Source organism: Alternaria burnsii (assembly GCF_013036055.1).
Source record: "Alternaria burnsii strain CBS107.38 chromosome Unknown 715, whole genome shotgun sequence".
Taxonomy (NCBI): domain Eukaryota; kingdom Fungi; phylum Ascomycota; class Dothideomycetes; order Pleosporales; family Pleosporaceae; genus Alternaria; species Alternaria burnsii.
Window position 1 is genome coordinate 125,348 of NW_024066116.1, and position 12,845 is coordinate 138,192.

The window sequence follows — 12,845 nt, forward strand, 5'->3', positions numbered from 1 at the left end:
CTCAAACTAAAAGTTTCTGGATATAAAAGTTGGGTTTCCGGGTGCGACAAAGAAGGGTCGTATTATATTTGGTAAACAGGACCAAGAACACGTCATGGCGCTAGCAAAAAAGGGCTCAGAAGGGCTCAGCAGGATCCAAGAGCGTTTCCGTTATCCGAAGCATGGTTCTATGAGAAAAGTAGAAACGGGGTTAGTGTCATCACTTTGGAAGGTCGTGCGGCACAGTCAAAGGATTGCGGCACAGCAACCACGCCACAGTCACGTGACAGCACGTACGCCCCAATCAATCAATCGTTACATCAGCCTGCCAATCGTGCTAATCTACCCATCTTCCATCATGACCCACTCATCACCTCTACTAAAATTATTCCTAGCTCGTTCAAATACAATCTTCCCAACATACAAACTACGACCGTAGACAATCACAACGCATTTCCCTCTCACATTTCTTCCAAAGGCGAAAAGAACAAAAGCCACATAAGACAACTACTAATATCATTCTCCAGTCCCCTACAAAGAAGTCCCGCCCCAAAGCCCAAAGCCAAAGTATCTCTCCATCTCTCCCTCCCAACCAGGCGCCCGATATATATACACACACAAAGTTCTCATCAAACGCCACCGCATCATGCTACAACATAACATCCCATTCCCATCGTCAAACACCTTTCAACAACTCCATATAGCTTATGCTCGCCCACTCTATACACCAGCAGTGCGCATCATCCGCACACACACACACACACATCTCCAACGGGGAGAACTCTCTCTCTCTCTCTCTCTCTCTATCAGACAAAAAGGAAAAAAAAAATCGCTCAAATCGGTATATCGGGGGTCTTCGTTTACAGCCTGGCTCTCTCCTTTTTTGGGTGTTTTTCTTACAACTTGGGTCTTTGGTAATTCAGATCTTCAGGGGGGCCCGAGCGTAGTTATTCGCGCATGTTGACAACGCAGCGAATACAGTCACCAGCCTTCATGTCGCCGAAAGCCTGGTTGATCTTGTCGAGTGGTTGACGGTGGGTGATGAACTGAAAGAAAAAAGAAACGAGTCAGTATTTTGGGTTCTCAACATGTTAAAGGGGACGCTTTACGAATGCAAAGCAATCGAAAAAAAAAGAAAAACTTACCTCATCAACCTTTAGGTCGCCACGCTTGTAGTCAGAGACGAGTCCGGGTAGTTGCGTACGTCCCTTGACGCCACCAAAAGCACAGCCCTTCCACACACGACCGGTAACGAGCTGGAACGGACGAGTAGAAATCTCCTGACCAGCAGCCGCAACACCAATGATGATGCTCTCGCCCCAGCCCTTGTGGCACGCCTCAAGCGCAGCACGCATAACATTAACGTTACCCGTGCAATCAAACGTGTAGTCGCAGCCACCATCCGTCATCTCAATGAGCTTCTCCTGGATAGACTGGTTACCAAGCTTAGTCGGGTTGACAAAGTGTGTGGCGCCGAATTTCTTGGCCCATTCCTCCTTTGCGTCGTTGACGTCGACCACAATGATCTTGCCGGACTTGTTCTTGGCCGCGCCCTGGATAACGGACAGACCGACGCAGCCAGCGCCAAAGACGGCGACGTTGCTGCCCTCCTCGACACCGTTCTTGCCCGCCGTGATGACGGCAGCGCCGTAGCCAGTGGTAATTCCGCAGCCGAGCAGGCAGGTGCGGTCCATGGGGGCGTCTTCCTCGATGGCGACAACGGAGATGTCGGCTACAACTGTGTACTGGGAGAAGGTGGATGTGCCCATGAAGTGGAGGAGGTCCTTGCCCTTGCAGCGGAAACGCGATGTGCCGTCAGGCATGACGCCCTTTCCTTGTGTGGCGCGGATCTTTCCGCAGAGGTTCGTCTTGCCGGATTTGCAAAACTTGCATTCTTTGCACTCGGGGGTGCTAGTGGAGCGTTAGCAAGAGCGCGTGGAAACTTCGCAAGGGAAGGGAGAAAGTCTGATAGATAAAGCCCGGAGTAACCAGCGTCAAACAAGCTAAGAAAAGACCTACTAGAGCGCAACAACGTGATCACCAGGCTTCACGTTGGTAACTCCCTCACCAACCGACTCGACGTAACCGGCACCCTCATGACCAAGGACAATGGGGAAAGCACCCTCGGGGTCCTTGCCAGAGAGTGTGTATGCGTCGGTATGGCAGACACCAGTGTAGTAGATCTGGATACGGACTTCGTGGGCGCGAGGGGGCAGAACCTCGATTTCCTCAATGGAGAGGTCCTTGCCAGCTTCCCAGGCTACTGCGGCCTGTTGTTACACTTGTCAGTCTTGCTTTACTTTTCTACAGCACAACTCCCGCTTCATGGGCTTTGAGTTTGGGGAAGTTCCCTTCTCCGGTGACATGCGCCTGACGTCGTGCGTCGAGGAGGCGATGCGGATCCGCGTGCTGAGGCTCGTAATGCATCTGGAGCTGGAAGGAGGAAACTGGAAGAACAACGCCATGGTTTTTGCTCGCGGAGAGGTAAGAAGCGCGACTTGTACACACCTTGCAGGTAATAGTCTATATGAAGATTGTCAGCTCGCAGTCCAGCGCGTCGCATAACCCCCTCGCCCTTTGGGACGAGAGCTTATGGGGAAACATACCTTTCCTACGGTATCAGCAGGCATTGTGATAGTTTGTGTATATCAACAAGTGTGTATCGAGCAATTCAGTAGAGAGGTACCTCGAGTATTTAACTGATAGTAGTAGTGAGGGGAAAAGCGAGCTATTACAGATAGCTCGAGCGGCTCCGGTAGCTTTTATTCGAGCGTTGTGGGGTCGCTATCGTCATGCTGCCCCTCCATTGCCCCTCATTCGCGGGCACGGTTCGGCTTTAGCTACGCGTGAGACTCGCGACTTGAGGCTCAAACTTGGAGCTGGCTCGGAATAGTCGCCTTGGCCAGGCTTCTGGGCGCCCTTGATTACAATTGGTAGATTGGGAGGCGTGGTCCGGGCTTGTTAGCTACATGTGGAGAATTGGTAGTCTCGTCATTGTCTCGGCACTTGAGCTGCGGATCTACTTGCCCGTTTGGGACGATGGATACGACAGGGTCATGTATATATATACGGCATTCAGCAATGCATCGCACGCCTATGACTGAACGTGAGTGCTTTCATTCGCAGCAAAGATATCGCAACAGTAACGCCAGTAGAGCTATGCAACCAATCCCACCCTAAACGCCACACACCCTTCCCTATCGTCCTCTGTGTCATAGACTTGCTTCCATCTTCTTCGGGTCTTCTTCTAGTATCCTGTCCGGAGTCGACCGTTTGCTAGAACCCCTGGACAGATCCGTACCGCCCGGAATATCCTTACCACCCTTGCTCTTACTCCTCAGCCTCCCCCAACTCATCGCCCTCTTTCTGCCCTCGCCGTCCTTGTCTTTTTCTTTCTTGACGTCGTGACTCCATTTTCTCCTTGGCGGGGGCCTCGATCCATCTAATCCAATCAACTTGCGTATATCCGATACTTCGGCGTGGCCTCGCGTAGTCTTCATGCGGTGCGCCCAGGTACCTATTTTCCGATTTTCTTATCAGCATTCGTCTTACAGATTCGTACTGCAAAAAGAGAGATAACTCACACTCGCCATTCTCAAACAAGAACTCTCCACCCACTTGTTTGAAATCTCCGCCTTTGAGCGCCTTTTTGCCGGTGCTGAGACCCTGGAAGATGGATTGAACCGAGTTGATGAGGACGTTGGTCTGCATGTATTCCGGCTTCGCCCCTAGATTGAAGGTGCGCGTCATGCCCAGATGGTCATAAAGTTTGCGACTGGGATCCGCGTATATGGGAAACGGACAGCCGGTGGTTTCTGTGTACATGGGTATGAGTTCGGGTCTTCCGCAGCCAATGACGGTGATGAAGGTCGGTGTGGGCAGCGAGAGGAGGTCGTCGGGCTTGATGGACGAGGCGAGGGTGCGGAGGTATTCTTGGCAATTCTGGAGGGAGCATATTAGTACAGCCACGGGCGGAGGTGGAGGGGTGCATGTCTGGCTTGGACGACCTACACCGCAGAAGAAATGCCGTATGAAGATGATCAGCTGCCTTGAGGCGACATGGGGTGCTTTGTACAGCTCCTTGAATGGCCTGCTCTGCCCTTGTGCATCCAGGACTAACAGGTCTTCTACCTTGGCCAAGTCTTTCTCGCTCGGAATGTCGTTATTCACGTCGACAGTGCCCTCGAACTCCTCTTGTTCCTTTTGCAGGACTGGTGTTTGGCTCGACGGCGAGAAAGGCGGCGTCATACTATCCGCGGCGTCGAGCGACATCTTGGTGTTGACATCGGCGGGGTGACTGGTTTGCGAGTGTGGTGGTGAGGGAAGTTGCGATGTTGGCGGCTGCGACACCGAAGTCGCTATGGGTGCTGGTGCGGCGGCGGCGGCGGTGGGCTTGGGGGTGTCTGACGTCTCCATTCTGTCGTCCAGAAGCGTGCGACGGCAGATGCGTCGACCCAGGCGCGTCCTGTTGCTATGTATGCTGTCTATCTCGGGGGTACTCAGCTCCACGGATGCCAGCTGGTCCGGAGCTAGCAGGTGCGCTGAAATGGTGATCGCTCAATAATTGGAGGGAGGCGCAGCAACGTTGAATACGAAAAACGGGTCGTAAATAGATCGTAGATGGAATCTATCAGGTTAGCAACCAACAGACGGAAGGGTAGATTATTTGAACAAAGGACCCGAAACACGGCCAGACATGCGACGCGGACGCGACATTTGAGACGCAGGTACACACAGCAGTCGACGTCAGCGGCTCATGAAACCTGCCTGTTAGCTCCCGCTGTAGTGTTAGCCAAGCAATCGACATGGGCTGCGCTACTCCAGTCAAGCACTGTGACTTTGTTCTTGCGAGACCTCGCGGATGGATGCATGCGTGATCAGTGAAGGGGCGGTGGGCTCGCGATCGGTGGTGTTGACGTGGTGCGAGCCGTGTCTCAGCCGGCGCATCGCAGGGGTTGCGACGCTAGGCGACGACGCCATGGAACATCATCACACTGAGGGCCGTGTTCTACCTATTGCTTTAATTCTTTCTATCTTCCATGACGTACCTCGAGTAATGCATCCTTCAACTTTTGCCAACGTAAAGAGTCTGTCACACAGCAATTCTCATCCTTGAGTTTATGTTCGTCCTTGATCAACGCTGCAGCGTGGCCTTTGCCTTGACACGATGAACGACATCAGCATACCTGCCATAATTAGGAAAATCTTCCCCCTGACAATCCCTCTTGACCTCGAGCGCCTTGGCTGCGGCCACGTCCGCCATGTGGATATCGCCCTTGATCTCACAAACGAGGGCGATATCGAGGAATCTGGTCCAAGTTAGCAAATAAGTATATGAGGGAATGACTCGGACCTACACAGCAGCCAACCTAGCACTATAGTCCCCCTCGGCCTTGTGCAACACCGCCAACTCCAACAATTTCTTCACAAAGTCTTGCTGCTCGATTCCTTGGCTCAATCCCGCGCCCCTGAAGAACCTCGTCTCCCTCTCCAACTCCGCCAACCTGAACCTGCGTTCCGCACTCTTGGCTCCAAAGCTCTCTTCATCATCTTCGTCATCGGCACAAGCAGGACAGTCGCACACGAAGCCGTAGTGCTTTAGTTCGTAGGCGCGCAGTGGTTTATCGTGCATCATGTCGCAGTAGCTCAAGGTGATTTCGGTACCGGCAGAGATCTGGGCGGAGTAAGCACATGTGTCCCATTGTACTGAGCATAGGCAGTTCGCGTACCGGGTTCATGACATGGATGTTCTCTCTACCAGTGGACGGATTGAACGAAAAACATGCATTCGGATTACACGAATGATTGAATCGACTCGCGTGCGGGAATACAGCAGCACCAGCATTCATCTCCATGCAATTCGTCTGGAAGATGCTGATCAAACTCGCTTCCTTGCCTGTCCGCGCGGCGTGCTGTTGCTCGATTCGCGTGCGTTCTTTTGGGAGGACGGATTCGTGGATGCGGCTGGGCCAGCCTTTGGGATCTTGGCCATGGCTGGAGTGGAGAGTGTGGTATTGCGCCTGCTGGTCTGGTGTCAACTCTGCAAACGCTTTCTTAATGTCGGACAGCATGTAGTCGGCGACGGGGACGACGAGGAGCGGGGTGTCGGAGAGGATGCGGGTGCCGCGGGGGAGGTCGCTCAGTGCGAAGCAGCCGTAACCTTTGGTGGGGATTGCGCGGATGGTATAGTATGGATTGCCTGCTGAGGAGAGTCAGTAAGTTTGTGCAAGGAAGCAGTTGATCTTGGCTGCACGTACCTGGAGCAGAGGGAATCGAGCTTGTTGCCATGAGTGCCACCATCTACGTGAGTGTCGTGTCTTTGCTGGAAGAGGAGGGTGTCGATGGCAGAGATGGTAGGTGGAAGATACGAGAGAGCGTTTGCTGCCCGAGCGTCGATAGGTGAGAGCGAGCGCCCAAACTCACTTCAAAAGCTGGCTTCCTCAAGCACTAGAATCGTTCTTGGACGTCGTCTGCAACCACAAAATAGTTTGACGAGCTGCAGGGTTTGTTAAGCAGAGTCGATGTAACTGGCATATGAACTTGTGGGTAACGTCTCAAAACGTGATTTGGCAGTGTTATAATTTGTAGGCTGGCTTCTAGAGACGCCTAGTCACACTCTCTCCATTGATTCTACCTCTCCAAATCTTCATCGTTCCTCCTTTCGTCTATTACTCGCCCTTCAGACACTCTTATCTAGGAGCCTCGATACGCCTGAGAGATTCCGTTGTCAAATGGCCCATCACACCTCCAGCATTTCTCAGTCTTCAATGTTAGACCGGGTACGTTGACCATTTGGACACAATCTAGATGCCCGCGTGCAAACTCAGAGATCTTTGTTACAAGTGATCTTTACGATACAGAAAGTTGACTTACGGGGTTTGCATGTGTGCAAGGGGCGGACGGCTACGTGTCCGCATGCATATTTGACTTTGTATAACTCACACATCACTGCTTTATATGGTTCGTCGATGTAGCTGATCGGAAGTTTATTTTCTTTCGTGATGGATGGAATGTTGAGAGAGGTGGATGTGGTTATATGTTGCATATACATAAAGAAGGATATTCCGATGCCTTATGTATGCTGCTGCTGTCACAGGAAAATGTTGAGTTGACTCTGGTATCTTTCACATATTACAATGACATGCAGTTTCGTACTGCAGAACATACTCAATTTGCCCTAATGTCTTGTGCAGCAGCTGCTGCACACGCTACAATGGACACTTGTTGCCGTTTATTCGTGATTCTCAGATAAGTAATGTGCGCTGACTGATCGCTTCGTCTTCCAAAAACATAAACGCTGGGTCTTTGGAAGGATGTTTAAGGACCTGCAACGTAACTTGCGTTCGTCTTCCTACCATTCAGGTCCAACGATAGAATTCGACAAGCAGGTTTACAGCGATCCGTGATGGTTCAAAGTATCTAGGTCAATGATATAGATTGACAACAGACAAACGGCTGTAGAAAATGCACGATATCGTGACAAACATCTCCCCTTGGCAGCTACAGAGTTGTATAAAAGATACCCAGATATCTTCTCTAGTATGCGCACCATATAAACATATACAATTGTCTCTCTATCAACAGTACCACTCTGACCACCCCAACTACGAAAAATATCGTGAACAGTCTACTCATCACAGATTCGCAAACCCCAACCCAACACTTCGGTCATATTAAGAACCGTACTTCATCGCTACTCCACAATGTGCGAAACCTACACAGTAGAGTTTGCATGCGGCTGCACAGACATCCACTTCAACTATACGTGCCAGCTCCATTGCGCCGGCTCTTCCATGATCAAGCATAGAGATCCTCAGCTGGTATGAACTCCTGCTCAAGGAAGTTTGTGAGACGCAATCTGACACTGATGTTTGCATATTTTAGCTGCCGCAGAACTGTGATATGCACGGTGGACCATTTACTGATTCTCATCACTATGACTACAAGTATGTCAGGAAGTGAAGAGCAAAAGGAAGTAGAAGAGTGGAGACCAAGTACAAGTGGGGAAAGAACAAGACGTCACAAGTATGTTTTTCTCTCAAACCAAACTGAGAGGAAAGAATGATCATAAGCGAGATAGTTAATTATACCATGTAATATCTGAATTATCTTCTTGAGCCGCGCACATCTCGATTCTCTTCTCTTTCGATTCATGCAACTAAAAGGACTTCAAGCAAAGCCTCCGGGTGATTTGCGCGACGATGTTGCCTTCAATTACATTCGTGGGTTACTCTGATGTCTTGAAGGAATACAAGATCTCTACCTAGCAATCCTGTGGCATTTTTTGTGTTTCCGCCGTCATGATCTAATTTACCTACCTGTTCTTCGCGTCACACTGGGACAAGAATGAACAATTTCTCCCAGTCCAGTTGTTAGCACCACGTTCAGAGCACTAGGTTATTATACATTTCGATGCAAAATCCGCGGCACAACGATGAGCACACAATGTTATGATTGGGATTTGAACTTGGAAACCAAGAGCAAGTTAGAAAGACTAGAAGGGAAAGGTGATACGAAGTGGCAGGCGCAGTTGGAACGTGAACAACTATAGATGGTATTCGTCCAGTGGGCGCCACGTCACTGAACGATTCATCAACAACACGTACTCTGAGTAGGTTCAAAAGTACTAGACTGGCCTAAAGACGACTTCTGCGTGTCCAAGATAACTTGATGTACTTCAAGATCACTCTTTTCGATCGATTGTTTACTAATCACCTGCTACATCTCGTCCTGTACATCTTCCTATTCACCCCCCAACGCATGCGTCTCGCATCCCAGACACTTCTCACTTCCTTTTTATCATACCCCTGATGTCCCTCCAAGAGATCATAGCAACCTAGCACAATCCACACCTCGCCGTAGTACTTTTCCTGCTCACTACTCTGGCGTCTGAGCATTGGAAGCCGCTCTTGCTAGCTCGACAACTCCGAAGAAATTCGTTCTTAGTGTGACTACATCCCAGATATAATACCCTCTCGTAGTCACACATGTCGATGCGTTCAGATAGACGATCGAGGAGCTGTAGAGGAGGCGTAGGACTGTTCGTTTGGGAAATGTGCTGCGGAAGCTATGTAGTCCGGATCTGGTAGATTGTGAAGAAGAATACCTATGTATCGCTAGTAGCGAATGTTAAGCTCGAAATCTATGGTATTCGGCTGGGTTTTTCGTTGCAGTCTCGATAGTAGCTTCTGTTGTAGTAGTCGTAATTGCATGAATGGTTGTGTGGGAGCCAGGTAGGGCAGCTTCGAGACCTTTTGTACTGCTCTAGAGATATTCACAATCTACTCAATGTTGCTGGCCATAGTTACGTATGAAACAGAATTAGGAGCGGTAGTTTGAGAGTACCACAGATTCAAGGACTCACCTTGATGGAACAGGTGCGGAATAAAAGATGCAAAATAGGAGCCATTGTACAATTCCATGGTCGTGCAAATTGCACTTAATGTAAGTCATTGGTTGTTGACTGGGACGAACACCGGCTACATTCGATGTGTTCGTGACGCTGGGATGACTGTGGCTCTTGAATCTGGTGAGTCTTAAAGCGACGCTTAGTGACTCCAAAGATCGTAAAGTTTATGAAACTGTGTTGAAATGCTGGGTGTCGGAGAACCCCTGCGGGTGCTTGTCTGACTCGCTTCGTTTCGTACGTTTGCAACATATGACTAGCGAGTCGTTGACGGAGATGCTTATTTGAAGACTCATCGTTAGAATATTTGCGGTGGATGGAAAGGTTTTGTATGTACAAGAGTGTTTATATTTAACGTGGGTCTGCAAACTTCAGCAGTAAACGAACCATGGTAAGCCTAGTACCTGTTTAGGTCGTCTATGTATTGCGTCAATCGTGGGCAGCGTATGTACCATGATCCATTCAAAACCCTAGCGTGTGAGCAGATAAACAAAGTCTCTATTACAAGTTTTACTAGGAGTTTTGCAAGAGCAATTCATATAGATGCGTTAAACAACCTACAAAAGAGGTAATGCATTGGTAAAGGCGACCGAACACCAAAGACAAAACTAAAAGTGTAATGAGCTGCGTTGGAGAAAAGGTTGACAACGCTATTGAGAACGACAGAAATTTGGCGACGTGCGGCCATGCCGATGCTAAAGCTGGAATAGTTGGTTCAGTATATGTACGGACAATACCCTATCCGCGATGTTTGGGTGCATTGAAACATGGACTCCGCTAGAGTATTCGAAGCTTCGAATCCCGGCACCTTTATGGCACCGCCCGCGCGACACTATGTTGCCGAGGAGATGATTGCGTATCGTTGTGGCAATTCTCAAATGGTTTCGCAATCATTGTGGATCCACTCCTAGTAGATGCAGCCGTTTGGCGTGGGGACCGCGACTGCTCCGCCAACAACATCTTCGGGGATTCGGACGTCGAGAAGCGCGATGCCGACGTGGCGATCCACCGCGCGTTCGAGCTCAGGGTTAGCGACGACAGTTAGGTGCATTATTCAAAGATACCTAGAATTTTATTTGGTCGAATGTACGAACCGCATTTGCGGCAAACACTGACTTCGTACATCGACATTCCAAGCCACGATTGTACCATGCTGCAAAAATTATAGCCAAGGATGTGGATAACATGAGTGATTGGGGTAAAACTGATCAGAATGACCTTCTATGAATACAAAAAGACTGCCAATACTCCTAAAGTTCCTTTCCTTTGGTATGTATTGGATGCGCCCATGGGATGCGACCTTTGATGCGGTCTTCGCCAAAGACGTAATTAAGAACCCTACTTTGCGCCATCTTCGGACCGGCAAGGTATGTTTGCATGAGCCATTGGATTGCATATAGCGGTAAGAGGAACCTGGACAAGAACCAGTAAATCGGGTTTGCCCAAGCTTGGCCACGAGTCGTTGCCGAAGATACTCCCCACTCGAATGCGAGCTCCTCCTTTCGTGCAGTCTGGTAGCCTAGAAAGATTCGTTGGAGAGAGTCTTCGCTAAGATCGGTGTCCTTGCTCATATTCACTGCATCGTGCAGCAAGTTGCAGAGCAATGCAATGTCTTGGATGCCGTTTGTGAAGCCGAGACCGGCGTTGGGCGTGAACTTGTGGCATGCATCGCCGGCAAGCACGATCCGCCCTAGGCTCCAGTGCTCAAGTATGCCCTCTTCCAAGACCGACATGCCTGCTGTCGAGCTGTTGTAGACGTCCTTGATGGTGAAGTCCTCGTTGACAGGCCAATCTGCGAAGCTAGCTGCAAATTCGTCCATGTCCGCTTTTGTGTACCGTGGCGACTCTTTCGTTGGTTCTGGAAGCTTTTCGTACAAGAAGATCCAACCACGCTCACGGCCAGTCAGCCACATGACAGACCTGTCTTTGCTCTGCGTGTCGGATGCCTGGCCAGCTACGCATGGTCGCGGGAAATTTGACCACAAGCATTTATAATTGGCTGAGAATGGCGGTTCAGGATTCCTGCTAGCTGCATACTTGCTATCAGCTGAGAGGCTGTGCATAATCTTGCGTGTTCGACTGTGCACGCCATCGGCTCCAATTACCATGGAACCGGAGTACGTCTTTCCGTTCGCACAAGTGACAGTCACGCCAGTCTCTCTGGTTGTGATTTCGATGACCTTCTGACTGAGGCGGTATTTCTCTCGAGCGCTTGCTGGCAGGCCTTCTAGTAGAGCTCGTACAAGTTCGGCTCGATGAAATGCTATCAATTCTATGCCAAAGCTAAAGGGCAAGTCAGCTAGGGGTTCGATCTTCGTTGTGCTAGTTCACCAGGCTGTAGAGAAGGTTGACTTGCTTTTCTCGCATCAGCTGGATGGAAGTACTATCATTGAATTTCGTGCCTTCTCTAGTGAATGACTTGTTGTTCAACAACTTCTGCCCAATCGAAAGCAATTTGTCGAGCAGCCCTAGTTGTTGCATGAAGCGCATGCTCTGAGGACCGAGTACAAGGCTAGCACCGACATCGACGGCAACATCGTCGTTACGTTCCAGGACAACAAAGTCGATGTTAGCCAGATGCAGTGCGTGAGCAGCGGTCAATCCAGCAGGTCCGCCACCAACCACGATGACTTTAAAAGGTTTGTTAGACATTGGATTGGAGTGTTTTGTAAAGATGAGATTTGTAGATGTGTCTTTCGGCTTCGATGCAGCGTTTGCGGCATACTATATACACATGAATGACGTCTTGTACGAAACCTTAAAGTCAAGTTGTCCGATGGTAGACCGTGAAAGTGCCGGTGGAGACTGATCCGACCTCCGAGCTTTAGAGCTCGGTAGTCGGATTTTGTCTAAACATGGTGGATACGTTCGATCCCTGCACATCTGAAGGTTGCTCGGCGCTGGGCTGTGTTGATCGCACTTCACGGGACGCGGAACGATCGCAGACAAAACGCGTAACTTCTTCCAAAACCACGTTTTTGAAATGATCAAGGTTCTTGGAACGAGATGTGAAGTGCCGCAAACGATGCTGGAAGCTCTTTCCATGTTTACGTGGAATGTCTCGGTCTTGGTGTTGCGGATGCGCAGTGGGTTCTTTCCCGCCGGAAGCCTTGAATTCGGTATCCCAGTGGCGTAACACGGAGACGAGATGGGTTCTTTGCCGTAATGATATTTTAGCGTTCCGTAGGGGCGGACCGCATGTGGGTCAGGGGCACTATGCTATCAACGTAGACCGTTTCGTCCGTATCGGACTAATGGGACGGACAGACGGTTCGATGCTTACGTGCATCTTGGCAGAAGAACTGGTAGTCGTAGGGTCGATAGTATAGACAGGTAGGAAAAGAGAAAGCCATAGAAGATGTATCACTGCGTGGGAGCGGGGAAAGGAAGAGGGGGTTTGCGGGAAAGTGCGAAGGCCGTGACGAGATGCCAAGTCCAGTTCGAAAAGCAAGGCATGTAG

At 50.0% G+C, this 12,845-nt stretch overlaps 2 protein-coding genes across 2 annotated transcripts; both read right to left on the minus strand.

Annotated features, from left to right (window-relative positions):
* Window positions 1-926: 926 nt before the first annotated feature.
* On the minus strand, window positions 927-6,279 carry GT037_007174 (s-glutathione dehydrogenase; the record flags this gene model as incomplete). Its single annotated transcript, XM_038932221.1, has 12 exons — window positions 927-1,025; window positions 1,125-1,890; window positions 1,999-2,249; window positions 2,586-2,590; window positions 3,299-3,496; window positions 3,564-3,921; window positions 3,991-4,520; window positions 4,711-4,759; window positions 5,210-5,288; window positions 5,337-5,653; window positions 5,709-6,181; window positions 6,237-6,279. The coding sequence occupies 12 exons, from the start codon at window positions 6,277-6,279 to the stop codon at window positions 927-929; spliced, it is 3,168 nt and encodes a 1,055-aa protein (XP_038784709.1).
* A 4,356-nt stretch (window positions 6,280-10,635) lies between these two features.
* GT037_007175 (fad binding domain-containing protein) lies at window positions 10,636-12,037 on the minus strand (the record flags this gene model as incomplete). Its single annotated transcript, XM_038932222.1, has 2 exons — window positions 10,636-11,684; window positions 11,770-12,037. The coding sequence occupies 2 exons, from the start codon at window positions 12,035-12,037 to the stop codon at window positions 10,636-10,638; spliced, it is 1,317 nt and encodes a 438-aa protein (XP_038784710.1).
* Window positions 12,038-12,845: the final 808 nt, after the last annotated feature.